Consider the following 21,125-nt stretch of genomic DNA (forward strand, 5'->3'; position numbering starts at 1 on the left):
GTAGGAAATGACTTTAGTTTTAATTTTCATCTAAAACCTTAAAAATCACCAATCATGCTTTATATTAATTAGTTTTTAAAGTTACAGCCAAAAACTTGAAGCTACAGCCAAAAAACAAAAAAATATGGTTGTAAAAATCTTATTTTCTAAAGCTTCATATTTTTAACTGTATGAAATTTTAAAACTACATCCCTTAAAGCTAAATCAAAAAATTCTACTGACTAAATTTTAAAGTAAATTTTCTACAGTTGCAGCCCAACCAATCACCCCATTAACACATACAAACATATATAATATAATTCGTATTTATGTATTTATCAAGCTGAATTTTCTGTAAATTGAACATTTGTTTAGACTAGACTAATGTTTCCTGTTACTTTAAAGTTTAGGTAAAGATTATAACATTAGCCTAGACTTTCACAATGTTGAACCTTAAATTTACTGTCAGTTGCCATGTTCTTTTGATAAACCTTGCCTCTAGTCTAGCGTCAGCGGCTCCAAATATTCACAATGACTGTTTCGTGTAAAACGACACGGAAAATGATATCGAGATAAAAATTGTCGCCGTAACAGTAAAAACAGTCGCCGCTGTGAGTAGCGATCAATTATCATCCGTAATCTAACGCTGCGTATCTTATAATTAACATCGGCTCAGTGGGTTCTTTGCAATCTTGCTTTTAAAGCAACGGAAATACAGAGCTAAAAAGAGACGCTGGCTAGACGCGTGTTTATCAAACGAACAGGGTAAGTAACAAATCTTCATATCATTTAATCTATGCCCCGAAAGGATAATCAGTGAACTTTTCGGATTCATTGAAAATGTAAAAAAAAAGTTTTTGGTACTGTTATTTTCCCTTAAACAGTATGCACCACAAAAAATTTCAAACTTTTCTCTTTTTGAAAACAATTCATCTCAGGACTACTTTGAATACCTAAAAACATTAGTACCTATAATAGATGGGATATATATATATATAAATATTCATATCTAAAAAAACCCCATAAATAAGAAAAGCTTAACATTCCAGTTTTGGACCAAACACATGTATCATTGTTGCTTGCATCCTAAAAGGCTAACAAAAACTAAGAACTGGAGCAGCTTCTCCAACTTATAACAAATTTCTACAAAAGAAATATCTTACGACAAAGATACAATATTTTATTGTCTGCTCTTAACTTTGAGTCTTCAAACTAAAAATTACAGTTAAAAACTGCTCCAGCCCCCCTAAGCCCATTTTGTTCCAATACCCAATGAATTCCTAAGAGAAACTAAGAACAAACAGCCATCTCAACAACTCTTAAGATCAGTCACTTCTCATATTGAGCTCGTATGAACAACCGACCATGCATGCTCATGATCGCATTTGTATGAAGCGGATCGATTCTTGCTGGTAAGACAACAATCTGGTGCATCAAAATCACAAGACGATTCTTAGTTAGATAACAACAGGTCTCTGTATCGGTTTAATTGCAGTATCTGAAGTATATAAGAGAGTTTTTTTTACCTTTTTGAATGGTGTAATGCCCCAAGGATTGTCAAGCTGCTCAGGCTCGCCTGTTATAATCAGCCTTCCTGCAGGATCTGACTGAATTCGAATCTGAGAACAAAAAAAAAACAATTCTGTTCAGGACTTTGATCTCTGTTATGATTTCACCAGAAAATTTGTACCACCTACAAAACTGTGTATTGAGTCTATAACCAGTTTCTATGCAACTAAAGGTTAACCTTGCAAAACTCTACGCTGCTTCAGATCTATAACGTAGAAAATATAGTCAATGGAACTGCTTTTGCTAGCTAACAGATGTCTGTGTGCTTGCATTGTATTGCCACAGTAATAGCATTTATACAGACTTCAAAGACTTAATTCAAAGACTTCTCAAGTAGCTTTTCAAACTTTCAAGAGAGTTAGTGCTAACCTCATTACGGAGAAGTCCAGGTACCAAGGCAAAAACCTCAAAGGATTCTTTCTGTGAATTCAAAACAGAAAAAGACAGATTTGGTAAGCTTTCAGATTGGGAAACAAACAATCCAAGTTTGCAGTTTATTGGCGTTTCTTCAAACAAAGTCTGGCCTTTTGATCAGACTTTTTCTCATGCATCAGTTACAACAGGTGAAAATGGCAGAAGTTACTCACCGTTTCTTTGACAGTTATCTTCACCCAGTCAGCAAGAGGTCCATCATCAATAACGTCACCAACCGACCTAAGGCGCCAAAATCACATTACTAATAATTAATATCTTGCAATGAGTAAAGACAAGATTAAAAAGGAGACCTAAAGTAACATGTAAAGGTCAAGAAACTAAACTAAACTACAGTAACTACTTAGAGGAATTAAAAGAAGGAAACAAATGTAACATGTAAAGGAGAGGATTAGCTTTCCGTAACTGTTTTTCTGCTTCTTGTGAAGCAACAAGGTCCGTGCAATTTGGTGTTCTGGGTTTCGGCAGACCTGAAAAAAGAAACCGTTTTAATTAATCATTCATAATATTAAGCAACCGATGTTGACAAGAATAGTAACGCCTTGCGAAATAATTTACCAATGCTCTTGAGTTTCTTGTGTTTTGGGGTTGAGTTTAAGCCCATATCCTGAAAACAAAAGGAGAACAGAGTTATGGACCAGGTGAAATCACAAAATGCGGTAAGATTTTGAGGTGGAAGATTAACAATATGTTCAGTAACCTCTCCAGAATCTTCAAGGCGATGTGCCTGCCAACCTTGCATAGCACGAGCTGCAGAATCTCTCCGTGCCCTGCCTGATCCCGAACCTTGATGGCTCATGACCTACATCAAAGTCCTTATATCAGGGAGAAGAAAAACATGGAAGAATGGGGAGGATATAACTTTTATCCAGTCAGGTTACAGATGGTAAGGCTTAACAGGTTTGGTTTGTATTGCACATTCAAGAAACTCATTAAATAAATGCTGAAATAGAACTTTTAAGCTGTCGTTCCCTCAGTTTAAACAACATTTTATCCATACATAACATGACCTCCCTTCCCACAATAGATTAACAAGTAGATAGTTTTCTTTTACTTTCACGGTGCTAGATCTAGCTAATATCTTCACCCAAACTTTCCATACCTATCTATTTTTCCATAAATTTGATAGTGTCGAAAAGCCAAAAGCATTAAAGCCACCATTTTTCAAGAAATTTCTTACCTCTTTATCGAGGCTTGAAGACATATTGAGTGTTGGACCAGGAAGGTTAAGGTCACCATTTTTCCTTAAATGCTTTTCGTACTCCAAAAGTGCCTGCAATCGAAGCAAAAGATTCAAATCATACATATATCTATATGATAAGATAGAAAGGCAAAATATCAATATGACTTATGCACTACAAGGAAACTCACCTTCTCATAGAAATTGCGGAATGTGTAGGAGATTGTTGTGCAGGTCCTGAAGAAAGATAGTTAAAACAAAATATGTAACAAGTTACCATCATGAAAAATCAGCAAAGGCTAAAGGAGAGTCTAAGGGGAAACATTAGCCATACTTTGGAGGATTGAAGGATTCTCCAACTTGCCGCCAGAGCTTAGATGTGGTGACCTAAATTACATGATAAACAGAGGAATCTTAGACATTCCGTTCCAGTAGAAGATTAGAAAAAAACATCGAGTATAAACTCCCAGATAGTAAACAAAACTACTTTTCAGACAACAAATCAAATACTCTTTAACCTAAATCACTTTTAAGTAATAAAAAAATCTCCTCTCTGAAAGTGTTTCCATGGTTAGAGACTTTTATCATCGATAAGCTTAGTGTTTACAAGTTATATAGTTCATACGAGTCAAGATAAATGACCTAGAAGATTCAAGTAACGATATGGTTTTGGTAATCATGAAGTGGCGATGCTGGAGTTAAAAGACTAAACTAAAAGAAGTGGATGATTACCACTTCATGGCCACCTAGCTTAATGACTGCTCGCCATAGCCTACATTGCATTAGTAAAACATGAAGTGATTAACCAGATATATAGGGTTTTTATTTAAGAACAAAAGCAACACTTTTTTTTTTTTAATTCCAAAAGCCTCACTTGAGAGTGTTCAAAGGCTTCTGATAAAACTTAAGAGGCTTGTAGTCAAGGAAATTCTCTCTGTGAAAGGCATCCAATTCCCTTAGAAACGCCTGCTGTTCTTCTGGCGTCCCTGCTTCATCATCATCATAATCATCATCATCTCCCTGTGCCTGTAAAGAAAAGAAGTGAGCTTGTTAAGAAGAAAGATCACCACACTAAGCTCATCTCCAGAGGATACAAAAGCTCGATTACCTCAGAGTCACTGAGCAACCAAGTCTTGCGCTTTTTGGGATTCTCATCATCTCTAGGATCGGGACTCAAAAACCGCACCTGAGTCTTCTCACGGCCATTAGCCTGAGCATCAACATCTTGGTTATCCTGGAGAGGAAGGTTTTGATCCTTCTCTGGCTCAGAAGGTTCACCCTTGAGGACATCATCATCAGCCTGGCCATCACCATCTTCGTTGTCAGGAATGAGCTCCTTCCCTGGCTCAGAAGGTTCACCCTTGAGGATACCATCAGCCTCACAAGGCACATCTTGCAATTGCATTTCCTTATCCGCCATAGATAAAAAAAAAAAAAGCTTCCTTTCTGCTCTGGAGTAGTCAGCAACAACAAGATAACATCTCATAAGAATAACAAAGATAAATCACAAGAGTAAGCGTCTCTATTGCTCTGATACAGAGCCTCAGGACTAATCACAAACCCTAAGCCGAGGAAACAGAAAACAAAGAGAGCAGCCAAAAGAAGAAGAAGATAAGCTTGCCTGTTTCTGCAGCGACGGCGCCGCCCGGGAAGGGTGAGACTTCCGGTGGCGTGCTAGGGTTTGCAGGCGGAGAAATTGAAAGAAGGTGCAGAGAGAGAGGGGAGAGGGTTTTTGAAGTCCTCTTCCAGATTCCTTGTCAATGGCGGAAGATATATAGAGATAGAGAGAGAGAGGAGAGATGGATGTGGTTTTCTTATGTTTGAAACGCTGATGAGCGACGGAGTTTTTAACACTTCACAAAAGCTCCCCAAGTTTGTCATTATTTACACTAAAAGTGTATATTTATCTTTTACAATTTTATATCAAGTTTGTTTGTTTAATGTGAAATTTAGGGAGCAAAAAGTTTTGTTCTTTTGATAAAAAATAAAGGTTTGTTCTTGTAATTTTGTTGCATGGGACAACATTTCAAAATGACATTAGGTCTGATTGATAACATTAATATTTTTGAAAAATAAATATAAACGATGTTTAGACAGTAAATTTTTAAAAAATCATAAAAGTTTTACTTATTAATTTTATAATTAGAAAATATTGAAACTGAATATTCATCGAAACAATTTGTAATTTAAAATGATGCCAAAATTGCTATAATATTTATGTGATATATATTTGTATTTATTACTGATCAAATACTACTTACTAATATTAGGATAAAATAATAATAACAAAATATTAATATAAAATAATGATAATATCTAATTATTAAATTTATCTATGATAAACAAATTGATAAATTTAAATTTGAATATATTCCGAGTATACTACAAAAAAATACTAGAATACATGTGTTTAGTATTATGGTTTTACTAATAATAGTATGTGTAATAATATTCTTATAAGAAAATTAACTGATAAAGTTTAAAATCCATAAATAATTTATTTATATGGATGACACTTGTAATTATTTATAAATATCATTTCAAAATTACTAAAACAAAAGGTTTGGTGATAAAATCTGATAGTCTGATATAATACCAAGCATAGTTTATGTACTTAGAAAAATATAGATTTTTTTCAGATTTTCTCCTATAAATAGATGTTTGAAATAGGTGATGTATATAAGGAGATCTTTTAAACTTGGGAAGATCTTTTACCTCTAACTATGTAAAGAATAAAAAGTATTAAGTGACAAAAGTAGGTATTGACTAAATAATTTATTACCAAGTGCAGTTCATATACATAGGAATGTATCTTTATATATATTTTATTCTTTGAAAATAAAATCAGATATATAAGGAAAATATCTTGCAAAAGAAAAAAGAAGAAGAAGAGATTTTATAAATGGGCCATCTCGCTAATTAATATGCTAGTTGAGCCTTTAGGCCCAAATAGATAAATCAAAAAGCGTCATGTATGATATGGGCTCAATGCGAATCGAAATAAAGTCGGCTCTTTTTCTGTTGCGAAGGTAGTTTAGAGATTTCCCTTTACAATAACCAGACTTTTTTTTTATAGTGAAGGCTCCACAATAGGGTTCCGACGCTCCGGTCTATCTCGATTATTCTCGTAGCTTCGTCTTCGCTTTCTCCTCCTATTATCTCTGTAAGTTTCGATCGTTTATTTGCATACTTATTCGATTAATCTGAGATCCTTTGCTCAATACATTGATTCTGAATCAGGGCAGTTCGCGGAATCTGGGGTGAATTCGATTGATTTCTCATCGAATCCGTGAAATCGAGCTCCTGTTGCTGAAGATAGATATGGAGGTCGTTAAATCCAAGTATAGGGACGAGGATTTGGAGGTGGATGATTTGAAGAGCAGCCGGAGGGACCGTGATCGGAGTAAGGAGAGGAAGAAGGAGAGGAGTTCTGATAAGCGCCGGGAGAAGGATAGACGGAAGAGGCGGTCTGAGAGAGTTAAGAGTAGTGATGATTCTGAAGATGAGTACGATAGAGGGGATGATGATGATGAAGAGAGGGAGAGGCGTAAAGAAAAGGAGAGGAGGCGGAGGGATAAAGAGAGGGGGAAGAGACGGTCTGAGAGAAGGAAGAGTAGTGATTCTGAAGATGAGGATGAAGAAGATGGCGAGAGAGATAAACGCCGAGTGAAGGACAAGGAGAGAGGGCACAGAGAACATAGGGACAAAGATCGGAAAAGGGATAGAGAGAGGGAAGAGAGGAAGGAGAAAGAAAGAGAACGAGAAAGGGAGAAGGATAGAGTTAGGAGAGAACGGGAACGAGAGGAGCGTGAGAAGGAGAGACTGAAAGAAAGAGAGAGGCGGGAGCGTGAACGGGAAGATGGAGAGAGAGATAGGAGGGAACGTGAGAAAGAAAGGAGTAGGAGGAACCGGGAAAGGGGGAGGTCAAGGGAGGATGGACATGAAGAGAGTGATGATGATGTCAAGCGTGAACTGAAACGTAGAAGAAGAGAGAGTGGAGAACGGAAGGAGAAGGAGCGTGAGAAGAGTGTTGGTAGATCTAGCAGGCATGGAGATGACAATGGAGATAGTCCAAGGAGAAAGAGTGTCGAGGAGGATGATGAAAAGAAAGAGAAGAAAACGAGGGAAGAAGAACTAGAGGAGGAGCAGAAGAAGTTGGATGAGGAGGTTGAGAAACGAAGGAGAAGAGTTCAGGAGTGGCAAGAGTTGAAGAGGAAAAAAGAGGAAGCTGAAAGTGAAAGTAAGGGTGATACGGATGATAAAGAGCTAAAGGCCGGCAAGGCTTGGACTCTTGATGGGGAATCTGATGATGAAGAAGGGCATCCGGAGGAAAACCCAGAAACAGAGATGGATGTTGATGGAGAAACTAAACCCGAAAATGGTGCAGATGCCAAGATGGTAGAAGCGGAGAACGAGGTGGCTGTTACTGTCTCTGAAGTTGGAGGTGATGGGGCTGCAGATGAAGAGGAAATTGATCCTTTAGATGCTTTTATGAATGCGATGGTATTACCTGAGGTTGAGAAGCTTAGCAGCAGTACTCCTCCAGCAATTGAAGATAGTATTTTGGTAACTAAGAATAATGGGAAGAAAAGTGATCACCAGCCGAAGAAAGGTTTTAACAAATCCCTTGGTAGGATAATGCAAGGTGAAGATTCTGATTCTGATTATTCAGAACCGAAGGATGATGATGATCCAAGTTTAGAAGAAGATGATGAGGAGTTCATGAAGAGAGTAAAGAAGACAAAAGCAGAAAAATTGGCTCTTGTTGACCACTCAAAAATAGAGTATGAACCTTTCCGGAAGAACTTCTATATTGAAGTGAAGGAGATCTCAAGGATGACACAAGAAGAAGTTAACGCTTACAGAAAGGAATTTGAGCTGAAAGTCCATGGAAAGGATGTACCGAGACCCATAAAATCTTGGCACCAGACTGGACTAACCAGCAAAATTTTGGATACCATGAACAAGCTCAAGTATGAAAAGCCAATGCCTATCCAAACGCAAGCACTGCCAATCATCATGAGCGGTCGAGATTGCATTGGAGTTGCAAAAACCGGATCAGGTAAAACGCTAGGTTTTGTTTTGCCTATGTTGAGGCATATCAAGGATCAGCCTCCCGTTGAAGCTGGCGAGGGGCCAATTGGGCTTGTAATGGCACCTACTAGGGAGCTTGTTCAGCAGATTCACAGCGATATCAAAAAGTTTTCAAAGGCATTGGGTATAAGATGTGTTCCTGTGTATGGAGGATCAGGAGTTGCGCAGCAAATTAGTGAGCTAAAGCGAGGGACAGAGATTGTTGTGTGCACTCCTGGAAGGATGATTGACATTCTTTGCACAAGCAGTGGGAAAATCACCAATCTGCGGAGAGTCACATTTTTGGTAATGGATGAAGCTGATCGTATGTTTGACATGGGTTTTGAGCCTCAAATTACTCGTATTATTCAAAATATTCGACCTGATCGGCAGACTGTGCTCTTTTCTGCCACTTTTCCACGTCAAGTTGAAACATTGGCACGTAAAGTCTTGAACAAGCCTATTGAGATACAGGTTGGTGGAAGGAGTGTTGTGAATAAGGATATAACACAGTTAGTTGAAGTCAGACCGGAGAGTGAGAGGTTCTTAAGACTGCTGGAACTTCTTGGAGAATGGTATGAGAAAGGAAAGATATTGGTTTTTGTGCAGTCGCAGGAAAAATGTGATGCCTTGTTGAAGGATTTGTTTAAAAGGAGTTATCCATGTCTATCTCTTCACGGTGGTAAAGAGCAGTCTGATCGTGAATCAACAATATCTGATTTTAAGAGCAATGTGTGCAATATATTGATTGCCACAAGTGTTGCAGCTAGGGGTCTAGATGTGAAAGACCTTGAGTTGGTTGTAAACTATGATGCTCCGAACCACTATGAAGATTATGTGCATCGCGTTGGCAGGACAGGAAGGGCAGGGCGGAAAGGCTGTGCCGTGACATTTATCTCTGAAGATGATGCAAAATATGCACCGGATTTAGTAAAGGCCCTGGAACTTTCTGAGCAGCCAATCCCCGATGATCTGAAAGCAATCGCTGACGGTTTCATGGTAAAGGTTAGACAGGGTACTGAGCAAGCTCATGGAACTGGCTATGGAGGTAGTGGCTTTAAATTCAACGAAGAGGAGGAAGAAGTTAGGAAAGCAGCAAAGAAAGCACAAGCGAAGGAGTATGGGTTTGAGGAAGATAAGTCTGACTCAGAAGATGAGAATGATGTTGTAAGAAAGGCAGGTACTGTTGGTGGTGATACCTCACAACACCAGGCTGCTCTTGCTCATATAGCCGCCATTGCTGCTGCTGCTAAAGCTAATGCTGCTGCAATGAATCCTCCTGTGACTACAAACCAGTTGCTGCCGAATGGTGGTGGGCTTACCTCTCTGCCAGGTACCCTTCCGGTTACTATCCCTGTCCTTCCTAATGATGGGGCAGGCCGTGCTGCAGCCATGGTTGCTGCCATTAACCTGCAACATAACCTGGCAAAGATTCAAGCTGATGCAATGCCTGAACACTATGAAGCAGAACTGGAGATCAATGATTTCCCGCAAAACGCTCGTTGGAAGGTCACCCACAAAGAAACATTGGGTCCAATATCAGACTGGACTGGAGCCGCAATTACCACTAGAGGTCAGTTTTATCCTCCTGGACGTATCCCTGGACCTGGGGAACGCAAGCTCTACTTGTTCATCGAAGGGCCTACCGAAAAATCCGTGAAGACGGCGAAAGTTGAACTCAAGCGTGTTCTTGAAGACATTACTAATCAGGCTATGTCACTTCCTGGAGGATCGCAAGCTGGAAAGTACTCCGTCATATAATGTAAGTCCAGAATTCTAATCTAACCTACAACCATTGGCGGTAAATGTGTTTTAACTTTAGCCTTGCAAGCAGATGATTTTCATAGCTCATTGTTTCAATCTCAAAGTTCAAACTTATGGATCTTAGTTTCTGTCTTTTAACAGGAAAGCAGCCATGAGGTGGTCTGTTAAGTGATTCAAAGCACACAGAGTTTATTTTGTTTAACAAGTATTATTATTTGATTAATGTTGTGGAATACAGTCTCTGCACAATTTCCGAATCTTTTCGTATAATAGACTTGAACTTGGTGTGACTTGGTGTTTGATTAAGGCTTGTTGTTGCTCATCAAGCTACTCGATCTCTCCTCTTTTAATTCTACTCTCTTCTTTTTTGTTTGTTTGTTATGTTTAAACAATGGCTTCGATGGATTTGCTAATGCGCATTACCGTATGGTGGTAATGACTGTAAAAGGATGGGTAAAATCTAGCTTGATGCAGTTTTTGTGTTTGGTTTGCTCTTAAGTCGAATAGCAGCACCACACGTTTTAGTTTCTTGCATCTGTCCTTATACAGCTTTGGGCATCTTTTCCGCAGGGAAAAAAATTGTGAAACATGAAGCTCTGTGGGAGAAAAGGTGCTTTTGCCTCTGCAATGGGTAAGATGACTTGGAGAGTTAGTTCAGTTTTTGCTGTCTGTGAAGGGATTATCAGTCTGAGTTAATGGTAAAGGGTGGGTGGTGTTTGCATAGTAAATCGGATCTGTGATCAAAATAGTTGGAAGTAAAAAAGCGCTTGTATGAGTTATTGTTTTGCGTATCCAAATTTTAAAAATGGTTCCACAAGTCTTGCATCCAAATGACTCATGTGATGATAAATTGCACATGCCTGGTCCTAAACAACGGAGAACCTTGGTCCACAAAAATGGTTTGTTGCCAAACTCAATTTTGCGACGGCTTTTATCAAGTGTTGCGTCCAACGAAACAACGACCTGCATGTTAAATAACCATTCAAAATGGGGATACGAACCTATAACAGACAAATGTACACGTTTTCTTGTTGTTAAAAGTGTCTGAAACAACTATAAAGATCTCTTCAGAAGTACATACGAACATACCAGTTGTGAGAAAGAGTTTTTCAAAACGAAAGTACCAGTTGTGACCTATGGAGGAGATGCTACGCCTCTGAATGACAAGTACTTGGAGAACATGGGATTCATTTATCATCTACACTCGCTTGTTATATCAAAGTACTTCAAAATCTTTCCTTTTTATAAGTGTTGTAACAAAGTTTTATCGCATTCAGATTGCAAAATTTAGAAGTTCCGTCATGAGGTAATGTATATCTTTTGATTTATATGAATGCTTAAGGTATCGATCAAGGAAAAAATATTTATAAATATATTCAGGTTTTGCAAAGTAACTTCATATTCGCATGATTACATCTTAAACTATATATAAGTGGGCTTTATTTTTAAAATAATGCAATCTGATAAGAAAAAAGACAGAATTGCAGAATTTTTCATTAAAGAAACAATAAATGACGCTTGTAACATTTTCATAATCTTACACTGCAAACACTGAAGAGATTTTGTAAAACACTAAATAATTACAAACTGGGGTTTATTTAAAGAATAATATTATTTTTTGGGGGCAGTTGTTACTTGTTACAAACTACTAAAAGTAGAACCGTGATGCCATGCAAGGCAAAGAGTAAGCCATTTTAGGATTCAAGAGAGCGAGACCCACTCCCACCAAGTTTCTCATCATCTTCTTCGCTTCTTCTTGATTTTCTTACGTCTGGTACTCTGTTTCGTATCTCGAGAAGTCGATCAATCTCTGTTCCTCTAGATCCTACGTGTTTCAATACATACGGTAAGCCATCACGTAACGATCTTTCAAAATGAAAAATATTCTTGGAAAGAAAAAGAAAATCTCACCAACGATGCTCTGTTCTTGGTATGTGATGTTTGTTTGTAATGTGATTTATATCTGAATGGTTGATAGATTTGAATTTGCTCATTGCTTATTAGATTATCGAGCGACGAGACGAGGATGAAGCTTTTGGATCTGTTCATAACGTCGTCGATACCAGTCGGAAAGATTCTTGTGATAACAGGAATCGGCTTTTACTTGGCTCTTGATCGTGTTAACATTCTGAATCAAGATGCTAGAAAACAGCTCAACAACGTCAGATTTTTAAATATAAATATTATAATTATTCTTTATATGCATTTGTGATACTTTACGTACAGAGTTGTTTTTTCTTTCTATTTTTGCAGATAGTTTTCTATGTGTTTAGTCCTTCACTCGTTGCAAGCAGTCTAGCTGAAACTATTACTTATGAAAGCTTGGTGAAAATGTAAGTTACTCTTTCCAAAACTCTGCTTCAAATGAAATGAAATGTGATTTTTCTAAAAGCTTTTTGTTTTTAGGTGGTTCATGCCACTCAACGTTGTGCTCACATTCATCATTGGCTCGTTTCTTGGTTGGCTTGTTATCAAGATCACTAAACCTCCTTACCATCTCCGTGGCATCATAGTTGGTTGCTGTGCCGCTGGTAATGAAAATGTTTTGTCCCATACTCCCATTCTTGGATTCCTTAGTAGTAATGAAAATGTGAAATCCAACAGGGAACTTGGGAAACATGCCACTCATCATTATCCCAGCTATATGCAATGAGAAGGGAAGCCCTTTTGGAGATCCTGAGACTTGTGAGAAGTATGGATTAGGTTATGTTGCACTCTCTATGGCGGTATGTAACCATTTTTTTTAATGAATATTCTTCTTCTAAAGGTTGTGTTATAATGCTAATTACAAGTCAAAATTTTTGTGTGCTAATGTATATTAGATTGGATCCATTTGCATATGGACTTATGTATACAATCTTATGAGAGTGCTAGCTAGGGAAAGTCCAATAATCATCGGCACCTCCTCTACAGTGCCACTGATTCCTACCAAAGTCATTCAAGTTGAGGAGCAGGTCTCTTACTCAGTTACTCAAATCTTAATGTTCTTGCAACATTTTTATGTTTTTAATGTTTTTGGGGAGATTTTCTGTATGTGACAGTTTGGAACATGGAGCAAGATCAAGCAAAGAGTATGTTCTGCAACAGAGAATATCAATCTAGGAACAATCTTTGCTCCTTCCACTATTGCAGCGGTTTGTTACCAAAAATAATGCTACCTTATGTATGGCTCATGCTACTTATAAGCAACTTTCAATTTCAGCTTATCGCGCTTGGGGTTGGGCTTATTCCTACACTAAGGAAGCTACTAATCGGCAACACAGCTCCACTCAGAGTGATTGAAGACTCAGTATCTCTATTAGGGTATTCCATAACCACAAACTGTCACTTTTTCAATGATGTAGAAAATGTCTAAACCTGAGTAGCTTAATCCATTTCTTGAAGGGAAGGGACTATTCCTCTTCTGACTTTGATTATAGGAGGAAACCTTCTCAAAGGTAAACAACAACAAAAGCTGCAAGTAAACACTTTCTTCTTTTCCGCAAGAGACACAATCCATCTCTCTGTTTCAATGATCACAGGTCTGAGGGGATCAGGAATGCACAAGTCAGTCATATTAGGCGTGGTGGTTGTGCGTTACGTGTTGCTGCCAATAATAGGTGTTTTAATAGTGCAAGGAGCTCATCAATTGGGTTTGATTACATCAGAACCGCTCTACCAGTTTGTTCTTCTGCTTCAGTATGTTGTTCCACCGGCAATGAATCTTGGTTAGTTCGTTCTTCCAGAGTCAGAAAAATAATACAAAACACACATCACACGGTCTTTCTCATAGACTTCACCTTTTCTCGCAGGTACAATCACTCAACTATTTGGGTCAGGAGAAAGTGAATGCTCTGTGATTCTCTTCTGGTCTTACGCTTTGGCTTCGGTTTCTCTCACCCTCTGGCCAACCTTCTTTATGTGGCTTGTTGCCTGAACTAACAAACACACACACACATACACGCATACGAGCAACATTTGAAAATCTGTACTTCTTTGAAAAGTTATAGCAATTGATATATTCTTTCTATATTAAAGAAGTTGGAGGTAAAACAACTAGGAATAGAGAGCCAATAAAAAGGGAAATTTTAAAGATTTTATCATCATAAGTTAGCAAGATAAATACACGAGACAAGCAATAACAAAGTTAGACCAAACTATACTAGTGGGAGTTCATAAAGAGATCTTCAGAGAGAGGCCTTGTCAGGAAGATCATCGAAGTAAGGATGCTCCATAGCCTTCTTTGCTGAGATACGTTTAGCTGGCTCGTACACCAGCATTTTCTGTTTAGAACACACAAATAAACACATTATATTACTTTTGACTAGGGATGTTAATATGGGATCAACCTAACAGGGTTAGCCCTAACCCTGCAAACCCATTTGTAACCCTAACCCTCATTTTTTAAACAGGGTTTAAATAGGGTTGGCCCTAATAGGACCAGGGTTTAAATTCTAACCCTTTTATTTTGATTCACACAACTATTATACAATATTTAATAATGTTTTTCATAAAAAAAATCTTAAAGTCTGAGTTTTCTCGCCAAAAACTGAACAACGAAATTTTCCGTCGAAACCGCAAAATCGATTTTTCAACTAAAACAACAAAATCGAGTTTTCCCTCCAAAAACGCAAAATCGAGTTTTTCATCAAAACTTCGAAATCGAGTTTTCCCGCCAAAAAATCAAAATCGAGTTTTTCGCCAAAACCTCAAAATCGAATTTTCCCGTGAAAACGTAAAATTAAGTTTTTCTGGAAAACCCGTAAAACTTAATTTCACGGTTTTGGCGGGAAAACTCGATTTGCCGGTTTTGTAGGGAAAACTCGATATTGAGGTTTTAGTTTTGGCGGAAAAACTCGATTTTGCGGTTTCGGCGGAAAAACTCGATTTTGCAGTTTTGGCGGAAAAACCCGATTTGCCGGTTTCGGCAGAAAACTCATTTTTGCTGTTTCGGCGGGAAAACGCGATTTTGTAGTTTTGGCGGGAAAACTCGATTTGCCGGTTTCGGCGGAAAAACTCGAATTGCCGGTTTTGGCGGGAAAACTCGTTTTTGTGGTTTTGGCGGGAAAACTTGATTTTGCGGTTTTGGCGGGAAAACTCGATTTTTCGGTTTTGAGGGGAAGAACTAGATTTTGCGGTTTCGGCGGGAAAACCCGATTTGCCGGTTTCGGCGGAAAACTTGATTTTGCTGTTTCGGCGGAAAAACGCGTTTTTACAGTTTTGGCGGGAAAACTCGATTTGCCGGTTTTGACAGGAAAACTCGATTTTGCGGTTTTTGCGGGAAAACTCGATTTTGCGGTTTTGGTGGAAAAACTCAAATTAGGTTTTGGCGGAAAAAAACACAATTTTTTTTTGACGGAAAAACTTTATTCTTAGTTGTGGAGCAAAAACTCGATTTTGCGATTTTGGGAAGAAAACTTTTGATTTTGATGCTCAACAAATTGGAGGAAAGAATCATATCATATCTTAATTTTTCTAGTTTTATCTTTAAAATTTAAGAACAAAAATAAATGAAATATTTTTTTCAATTAAATGAGTTAACCCTGGTACCAGCCCTAACCCTTGATTATAATAGGGTTAAAATAGGGTTGGGTTAAAATAGGGCTGGGCTTATAATAAACAAAAGAGGGCTGGGCCCTGACCGTATAGTTAACATCCCTACTTTTGACACTGACTGACTCAATTAATCAAGCAAGGCCTGTCAGGTGTGTTTAGGGACTTGCTGAAATGAAAACTAGATATGAATGGTCTGTTTCCAAATGGGGTTCCATGGCCATGGCAGAAAGCCATTCCTTTGCATAGTTGGTACATCAAGCTCTGCAATCACAATTTCAAAATAATATAATGCATCTTTTAGCCTATTGAGTGATATTTTGTTTTCCCTGGTAACCCGGAGTATCCGAACCCGAAGTCCCTAATAATCCCATGGGGCCTACTGGCTATAGGCAAGCCCAGTTGATTTACGTAGTAGGAGTTGAATACACACACCGCCTACCTACATTACATATAGGTAAATGTAAATCTAAGTGGTAGGTTCCGAATCACCGCGGTACCACTGGACTGCACCACACGTATGTGTGGTTAAATTGAGTGAGAGTTAAGAAAGAAAGAAAGAAAGAAAGAGAAGAAGAAGACAAAAGCACCAAACCTTGACAGTTTCCTGAAGAATGTTGTGTCCAGGTTGCCTAAAGCTTCGGATGAATTTCTTGAGATCAGTGTCAAGGTACTCGAAGACCAGGTAGAGTACAGTTCTGCTTTCTTTGTTCAATCCTTGCTTCACATCCATCAACCTGGAGCATAAGAACAAGAAGAATTGATGATCATTATGACAATATAAGCTCTACGTAGAAAAATGCAATTCACTTACATCTAGAAAAATCAAAACAATTGAAACTGAGAGGTCAATTAATCGGGAAATTGCAGAAGATCGAACCTAACGTATCCACGTGGGGATCGCGAGCAAGCATACGCAAAATGGAAATACGATTAGTCCAGTAGCCTTCTCTCTCGCTCTGTATACTTTGCCGTAAGTACCTTCCTTCGCCTACTTTCTCAAGCTAGCTAGCTTCTCAAACCGTCAAAAACGCTTCCATGGCCGACACAGCAGGTCTCTACTACCTCCAGTGTTCTCCATATCAAGGTGATGTTTTTGTTGATCAGAATACAAGAGGCTAATATACAATGATTGTTCAATCATTGTTGTGCGGAAACTGATGGACCTCTGCCTTTCTGCCGGTAACTTGGAGGCCCATTACCTACGCGGAATGCAAGAATATTTCCAAAAAGAGAACATAGCTGAAGGGTTGGCACATCTCCAGATCGCAGAACAAGGTTTGTATGACAATTGCTATTTACCTTTATGGTATAATAATGATCCAAGTTACCGGCAGAAAGGCAGAGATCAGTTTCTGGTACCTGTGTAGAGATGACAATGATTGAACGGTTAGGGGATGGAGATTCATGTTTATAAAGACCAGACGGCTGTTGGAAGCTCGGACAGAGTTGGGGGAATGCTGACAGGACGTTGCGGACTGCATCTATTGAGTGTTTTGCTAGAAGGATAATTATTTCTGTTTGGATGAAAATTGGTAATAGTTCAAGCTTTGAGACAGGTCTATCTCTTGCCATTGGAAATTTTGAGAGTGGTTTTTCTTTTCTTTTTGTTAGTGGCTGCCATGACTTATCCCCTATATATTATTTGTGAAACATTACAACTTCTTTTTGTAGCCACGTATCATCACTAGGATGATTTTTAGAATTATTAGAAAAATAGGTTGGTCCATCTAATTATATAATAAGCTTTTTATTAAACTAACCATAAATTCATTATTAATGTCATTTATTATTTCCTTAAATAAAGATTACAGAATTACCTAACGTGGATAAAGTATACATAACAATTAATGATTTTTTTTTTATACATAACAATTAAAGATCTGATAAAAATTAAAGATCTGATAAAAAAATAATGTATCTTCTATCAAATTTTTTTAATTTTAAACTATTAAAATAATTAAAAAAAAACACAATAACCATATTATAAAAATTTAGATTTTTCTTTATATGTTATATTTTGAATTTTAAAAAATGACTATAAATTACTAAAACTGTTAAAAGTCTCACATTCAAATTTTGCGATCCATGGTTTAAAATTTTTGTTATGACAAAATACAAATGATTACAAAATCATATAAGTAAAAGTCTAATTTAACTAATCCTTAATATTTAATATATATATGTATATATATCATTCTAAATTAAACTATAAACCATATTGAATAAATAAATATTTTAGTTTCAAAATTTACTTTGAATAATTTTTTTTGACAAAAGTTTTAAACTAACATTGATAATTTTTTTTTTTTTTAAAATTATCAATTACTAAAATTATTAATCCCACAATAAATTTTTTGTTATCAGTAATTTAAAATTTTTGCTATTAAAGATACACATGATCAAAAAAACATATGAGTAGAAAGTATCATTTAATAGACATTAATATTAAAAATATACTATGTATGTTAATATCATTTAAATTTAATTACATATCCTATCAAATTTTTTTAAAAAATTGTTTGGATTAATAAAATTGATTTATACTTTCGCACCAATTTAATTATATATCTAATAGTTACTGACTTTTAATTATTCAATATATATTTATTATTTCATAATATGTAAGAACATATAATACATAAAATAATTTATATATATATTGTTTATTCCGCGCAAGGCGCGTATCTTAATCTAGTGTTTTATTATAGGTAAAGTAGGCTAGGGTTTTGATATTGTAGAGTTATTGTGTATGAGTGTTAGGATAAAAAAAATTTTGTAACGTGATTTGATTTGAGGAATATTTTTGGAGTTATTGTTTTGATTATGTTAAATCTGTGGTTAAATGCATTTTAATGAGTACGTTTTAATAATTAATTGCTTTGTAATATAATTTGGAAAGTATTTGGTTTGAAGAAGCTTTGATCCTAAGAACCCGCAAATTATTTGTTCTACTTGCAAGTAAATTTGAGCCTAAGCCCACAAATTGTTTTTTTTTTTAAATTAGGTTCCTAGCTTAGTTCAAAGTTATTCCCAAACTTGTATCAACCTAAAGCTAAAGAGATGGAAACGGAGAAAAAGGAATAAATATAAGGAATTCGAAATTAACGCAATTTTTTTAAAAAGATACTTACATGCTCATCTATCAGCAACATCTCAACACTCATCAAAGCTCCCCCTTTGTTGATATTTTTGGCATCCCAGAACCTCTACAGACGGACCTCTGCGGTGTTAGAGCATCGTCCGGCTCTCAAATTGGCTAGGACAGTGTATGAATTCGCCATCGGAATAGTTTGCTTGGAAATTGTTTTCTTTTGGATTTTGCGTGAGTTAAACTTTGCATGCTAGGAAGTTCTGATATTTATAGATGTGGATTCATGGGGTTACACTAGAAACGAAGAGGTAGATCGAAATCTTAACGTGGGAATTGTGGACTAATGAAAAGAAAACCCAAATTAAATGACGGATTAAAAAAATCTGCGAAATGTTACGGCTTGAAAAGGGTGTGGTGTTTAGTCGGGGTGTGGTTTCGGCGAAGAATCAGCCGCAAGAAGAAGAAGAAGATCCCTAATTCAAATGTGCCGCAAACCAGAAATGGGCTCAATTTAATAATAAAGAAACGATGCCCAAATCTAATTCACAGCATTTCACCGTAACAGAACGCGACGCGCGTGAGCGTAAGGAATCTTAACGCGTGAGAAACACAAATAGCATGTGGACATATGTCAAAAAAACCACCATTCTCCTTGAGGACGTGAAGGGCTCAGGAGAGATCATGAGCTGACTTTATTATTATAGATGTATATATATTTTATAAATTTAACACATCATTATTGTTTCTTTAATTAATAAATTATTCCTACATTTTCATTTTCTTCTTATTTATATCAAATTTATTATATATACTAGAGCATTGCCCCTCCGCAAGTTCAGGATTGTGGACAAAGTTCTTGTTTCATCTTAATATTTGTTAGGGTTATTGTAGTTGTGAATTTTGTATTTTGGGTTGATCATTGTTTTACAAGTTTTCTATTGTTATAGGGTTAGAATTGTGATGATTAACTGTGTATGCATTGTTCTCCAATTATGAAGGACTAAACTGTGTTAGTAATTAATGTGAATTATATAGTTCGTGGTGTTGTTTGATGTGTCACTGAGACTTATGGTTTGTTTGCCTTTTTAATTTGTTTATTGTATTGTGGAGAGTACATAAATTATATTAAGGTTGTTGAGAGTGCTTTTTGTTTTTTGGATATTTATTCTCCAGTTTAGTTGTGTAAGTTGTGTATATTAAGCAATAATTTTTATTATCCTTATTACATTTGCTATATATTTTTTTATTTTTAAACTTGTTGCTTTTACCGGACCTTTAAAACAAATACATGAAAACTTGTAGAAATAACTATAAAATGAGTGACAATTCTGAGTATTTGGGCTTTAACGGATTTTAAACAAATTTATGTATTTCTTATAAGAAGACAATAGCATTGGCATGTTGACATTGTGCATGTCAGCTATTTTCATAAGACAAGATGAGTGAGCATGCGGATATGTTGTTGCCACTTTTGTGTCTGTCGGGATTGTCTCTTGTATCTCCTGGCGTGACTGTGTTTGTTTCTCTTTTATTTGATGGGAAATATGTAAACAAAAATCATTGTAAGTTGTATTTATCAGAGTTTGTAACTTACTCTGCTTTTATCAGTTATCTTGTACATGCTTGAGCACCTAAGAAACTCAAAACAATCGACTTTCACAATTGAACCGGCTTTCAAAGATGGCATGTAATGATTAGCACGTCCGGCGGGAATAAACCCATGAATCACAAAATCTGCAAATAATATTATTCCACAAAGAATCAGGAAATCAATTAAAAACAATTATGTTAAATAAGTGTGATAGATCGAAGATTAACTTACCTTTTCATCAAGGAAGAGAACAATGATTCTCATAAACTCACTGTATTTCTTGAAGTTCAGGGAATCCCAAAAGCGGAGGAGGCTAGAGGCTATGCTCTTACTACTACGACTAAGACGGAGAGACTCAAAGATTGAGTGACGGACGCCGGTTTTGAAGAACTGGATAGGTAGAGAGAGAGATTTTCTAGAAGATGGTTAAAGCTAAGAGGAATCAATGAGTTTTGTGGAGATGCAAATTGGGTTAATTAAAGATGAGAATCATATATATATATGGTTTACAAAGGGGCTACAAATCAGGAAAATTTATGATCAAGCGATTTAAGATGGGGAAATGAAGAGTTCACCGGTGAAAAAAATTGATTACGAACAGACAGACGGCGCAACTCTGTAACCAGACTTGTCTGAGACAATGAGGAAAAAAACCCTACCTCATGTTAAACAACGACAGTTTACAATATGAGAAAACTATAATTGTTGCATACTTGAGCTTTATTCATATAACGTGATGAAACTCATTTAAAAATGAAACCCATTTAGAAATGAAACTCATAATACACTTGTAGGCCTGACCCTCAGAGGAAGCCGAAGAAAGCAAGGGCTTACAACTTTCATAAATATATATTAGTTTCGGCCATTAATGTACACAGTATCTTTTAGTTTAATGGTATAGATGTTGGTGT

At 36.7% G+C, this 21,125-nt stretch overlaps 3 protein-coding genes and 1 long non-coding RNA gene across 7 annotated transcripts; 2 read left to right on the plus strand and 2 right to left on the minus strand.

Moving 5' to 3' along the window:
• Positions 1 to 987: 987 nt before the first annotated feature.
• LOC106421221 (AT-rich interactive domain-containing protein 6-like) lies at positions 988 to 5,023 on the minus strand. Of its 2 annotated transcripts, none has more exons than XM_048756756.1 (14): positions 4,782 to 5,023; positions 4,269 to 4,611; positions 4,035 to 4,186; positions 3,893 to 3,932; positions 3,495 to 3,547; positions 3,352 to 3,397; positions 3,161 to 3,253; positions 2,681 to 2,782; positions 2,539 to 2,587; positions 2,387 to 2,450; positions 2,136 to 2,202; positions 1,918 to 1,968; positions 1,506 to 1,598; positions 988 to 1,404 (listed from the first exon to the last, which is right to left on the minus strand). In XM_048756756.1, the coding sequence occupies exons 2-14, from the start codon at positions 4,578 to 4,580 to the stop codon at positions 1,309 to 1,311; spliced, it is 1,218 nt and encodes a 405-aa protein (XP_048612713.1). In that variant the 5' UTR covers positions 4,581 to 4,611; positions 4,782 to 5,023; the 3' UTR covers positions 988 to 1,308. The 2 variants fall into 2 exon arrangements, with proteins under 2 accessions (XP_048612713.1, XP_048612714.1); XM_048756757.1 differs by having other exon boundaries at positions 4,269 to 4,606; positions 4,782 to 5,020.
• A 1,109-nt stretch (positions 5,024 to 6,132) lies between these two features.
• LOC106421327 (DEAD-box ATP-dependent RNA helicase 42-like) lies at positions 6,133 to 10,814 on the plus strand. Of its 3 annotated transcripts, none has more exons than XM_048756758.1 (3): positions 6,133 to 6,323; positions 6,406 to 9,995; positions 10,139 to 10,814. In XM_048756758.1, the coding sequence occupies exon 2, from the start codon at positions 6,482 to 6,484 to the stop codon at positions 9,992 to 9,994; it is 3,513 nt and encodes a 1,170-aa protein (XP_048612715.1). In that variant the 5' UTR covers positions 6,133 to 6,323; positions 6,406 to 6,481; the 3' UTR covers position 9,995; positions 10,139 to 10,814. The 3 variants fall into 3 exon arrangements, with proteins under 3 accessions (XP_048612715.1, XP_048612717.1, XP_048612716.1); XM_048756760.1 differs by having other exon boundaries at positions 10,568 to 10,814; XM_048756759.1 differs by having other exon boundaries at positions 6,171 to 6,323; positions 6,401 to 9,995.
• Positions 10,815 to 11,040: 226 nt separating this feature from the next.
• LOC106421325 (protein PIN-LIKES 1-like) lies at positions 11,041 to 14,256 on the plus strand. Its single transcript, XM_022710536.2, has 11 exons — positions 11,041 to 11,843; positions 12,002 to 12,158; positions 12,251 to 12,330; positions 12,404 to 12,528; positions 12,602 to 12,723; positions 12,820 to 12,951; positions 13,039 to 13,131; positions 13,200 to 13,300; positions 13,382 to 13,434; positions 13,519 to 13,704; positions 13,789 to 14,256. Exons 2-11 carry the CDS (start codon positions 12,024 to 12,026, stop codon positions 13,911 to 13,913), a joined length of 1,152 nt encoding a protein of 383 aa, XP_022566257.2. The 5' UTR covers positions 11,041 to 11,843; positions 12,002 to 12,023; the 3' UTR covers positions 13,914 to 14,256.
• A 1,461-nt stretch (positions 14,257 to 15,717) lies between these two features.
• LOC106421326 lies at positions 15,718 to 17,405 on the minus strand. The gene is made up of 3 exons (XR_001284165.3): positions 16,410 to 17,405; positions 16,125 to 16,266; positions 15,718 to 15,971 (listed from the first exon to the last, which is right to left on the minus strand). It is a non-coding gene; the product is annotated as an uncharacterized LOC106421326 (long non-coding RNA).
• Between the last annotated feature and the right edge of the window lie 3,720 nt (positions 17,406 to 21,125).

Source organism: Brassica napus, chromosome C5 (assembly GCF_020379485.1).
Source record: "Brassica napus cultivar Da-Ae chromosome C5, Da-Ae, whole genome shotgun sequence".
NCBI lineage: Eukaryota > Viridiplantae > Streptophyta > Magnoliopsida > Brassicales > Brassicaceae > Brassica > Brassica napus.

Excerpts from the sequence above, each read along its gene's own strand:
- LOC106421221 (XM_048756756.1), bottom strand. The coding sequence starts at position 4,580 with ATGGCGGATAAGGAAATGCAATTGCAAGATGTGCCTTGTGAGGCTGAT. Across the intron at positions 2,588-2,680 it reads GCCTTGAAGATTCTGGAGAG|GATATGGGCTTAAACTCAAC; the intron begins GTTACTGAACAT and ends TTTTGTTTTCAG. Across the intron at positions 1,969-2,135 it reads AGATAACTGTCAAAGAAACG|AAAGAATCCTTTGAGGTTTT; the intron begins GTGAGTAACTTC and ends TTGAATTCACAG.
- LOC106421327 (XM_048756758.1), top strand. The coding sequence starts at position 6,482 with ATGGAGGTCGTTAAATCCAAGTATAGGGACGAGGATTTGGAGGTGGAT.
- LOC106421325 (XM_022710536.2), top strand. The coding sequence starts at position 12,024 with ATGAAGCTTTTGGATCTGTTCATAACGTCGTCGATACCAGTCGGAAAG. Across the intron at positions 12,529-12,601 it reads AGTTGGTTGCTGTGCCGCTG|GGAACTTGGGAAACATGCCA; the intron begins GTAATGAAAATG and ends GAAATCCAACAG. Across the intron at positions 12,952-13,038 it reads TCATTCAAGTTGAGGAGCAG|TTTGGAACATGGAGCAAGAT; the intron begins GTCTCTTACTCA and ends TGTATGTGACAG.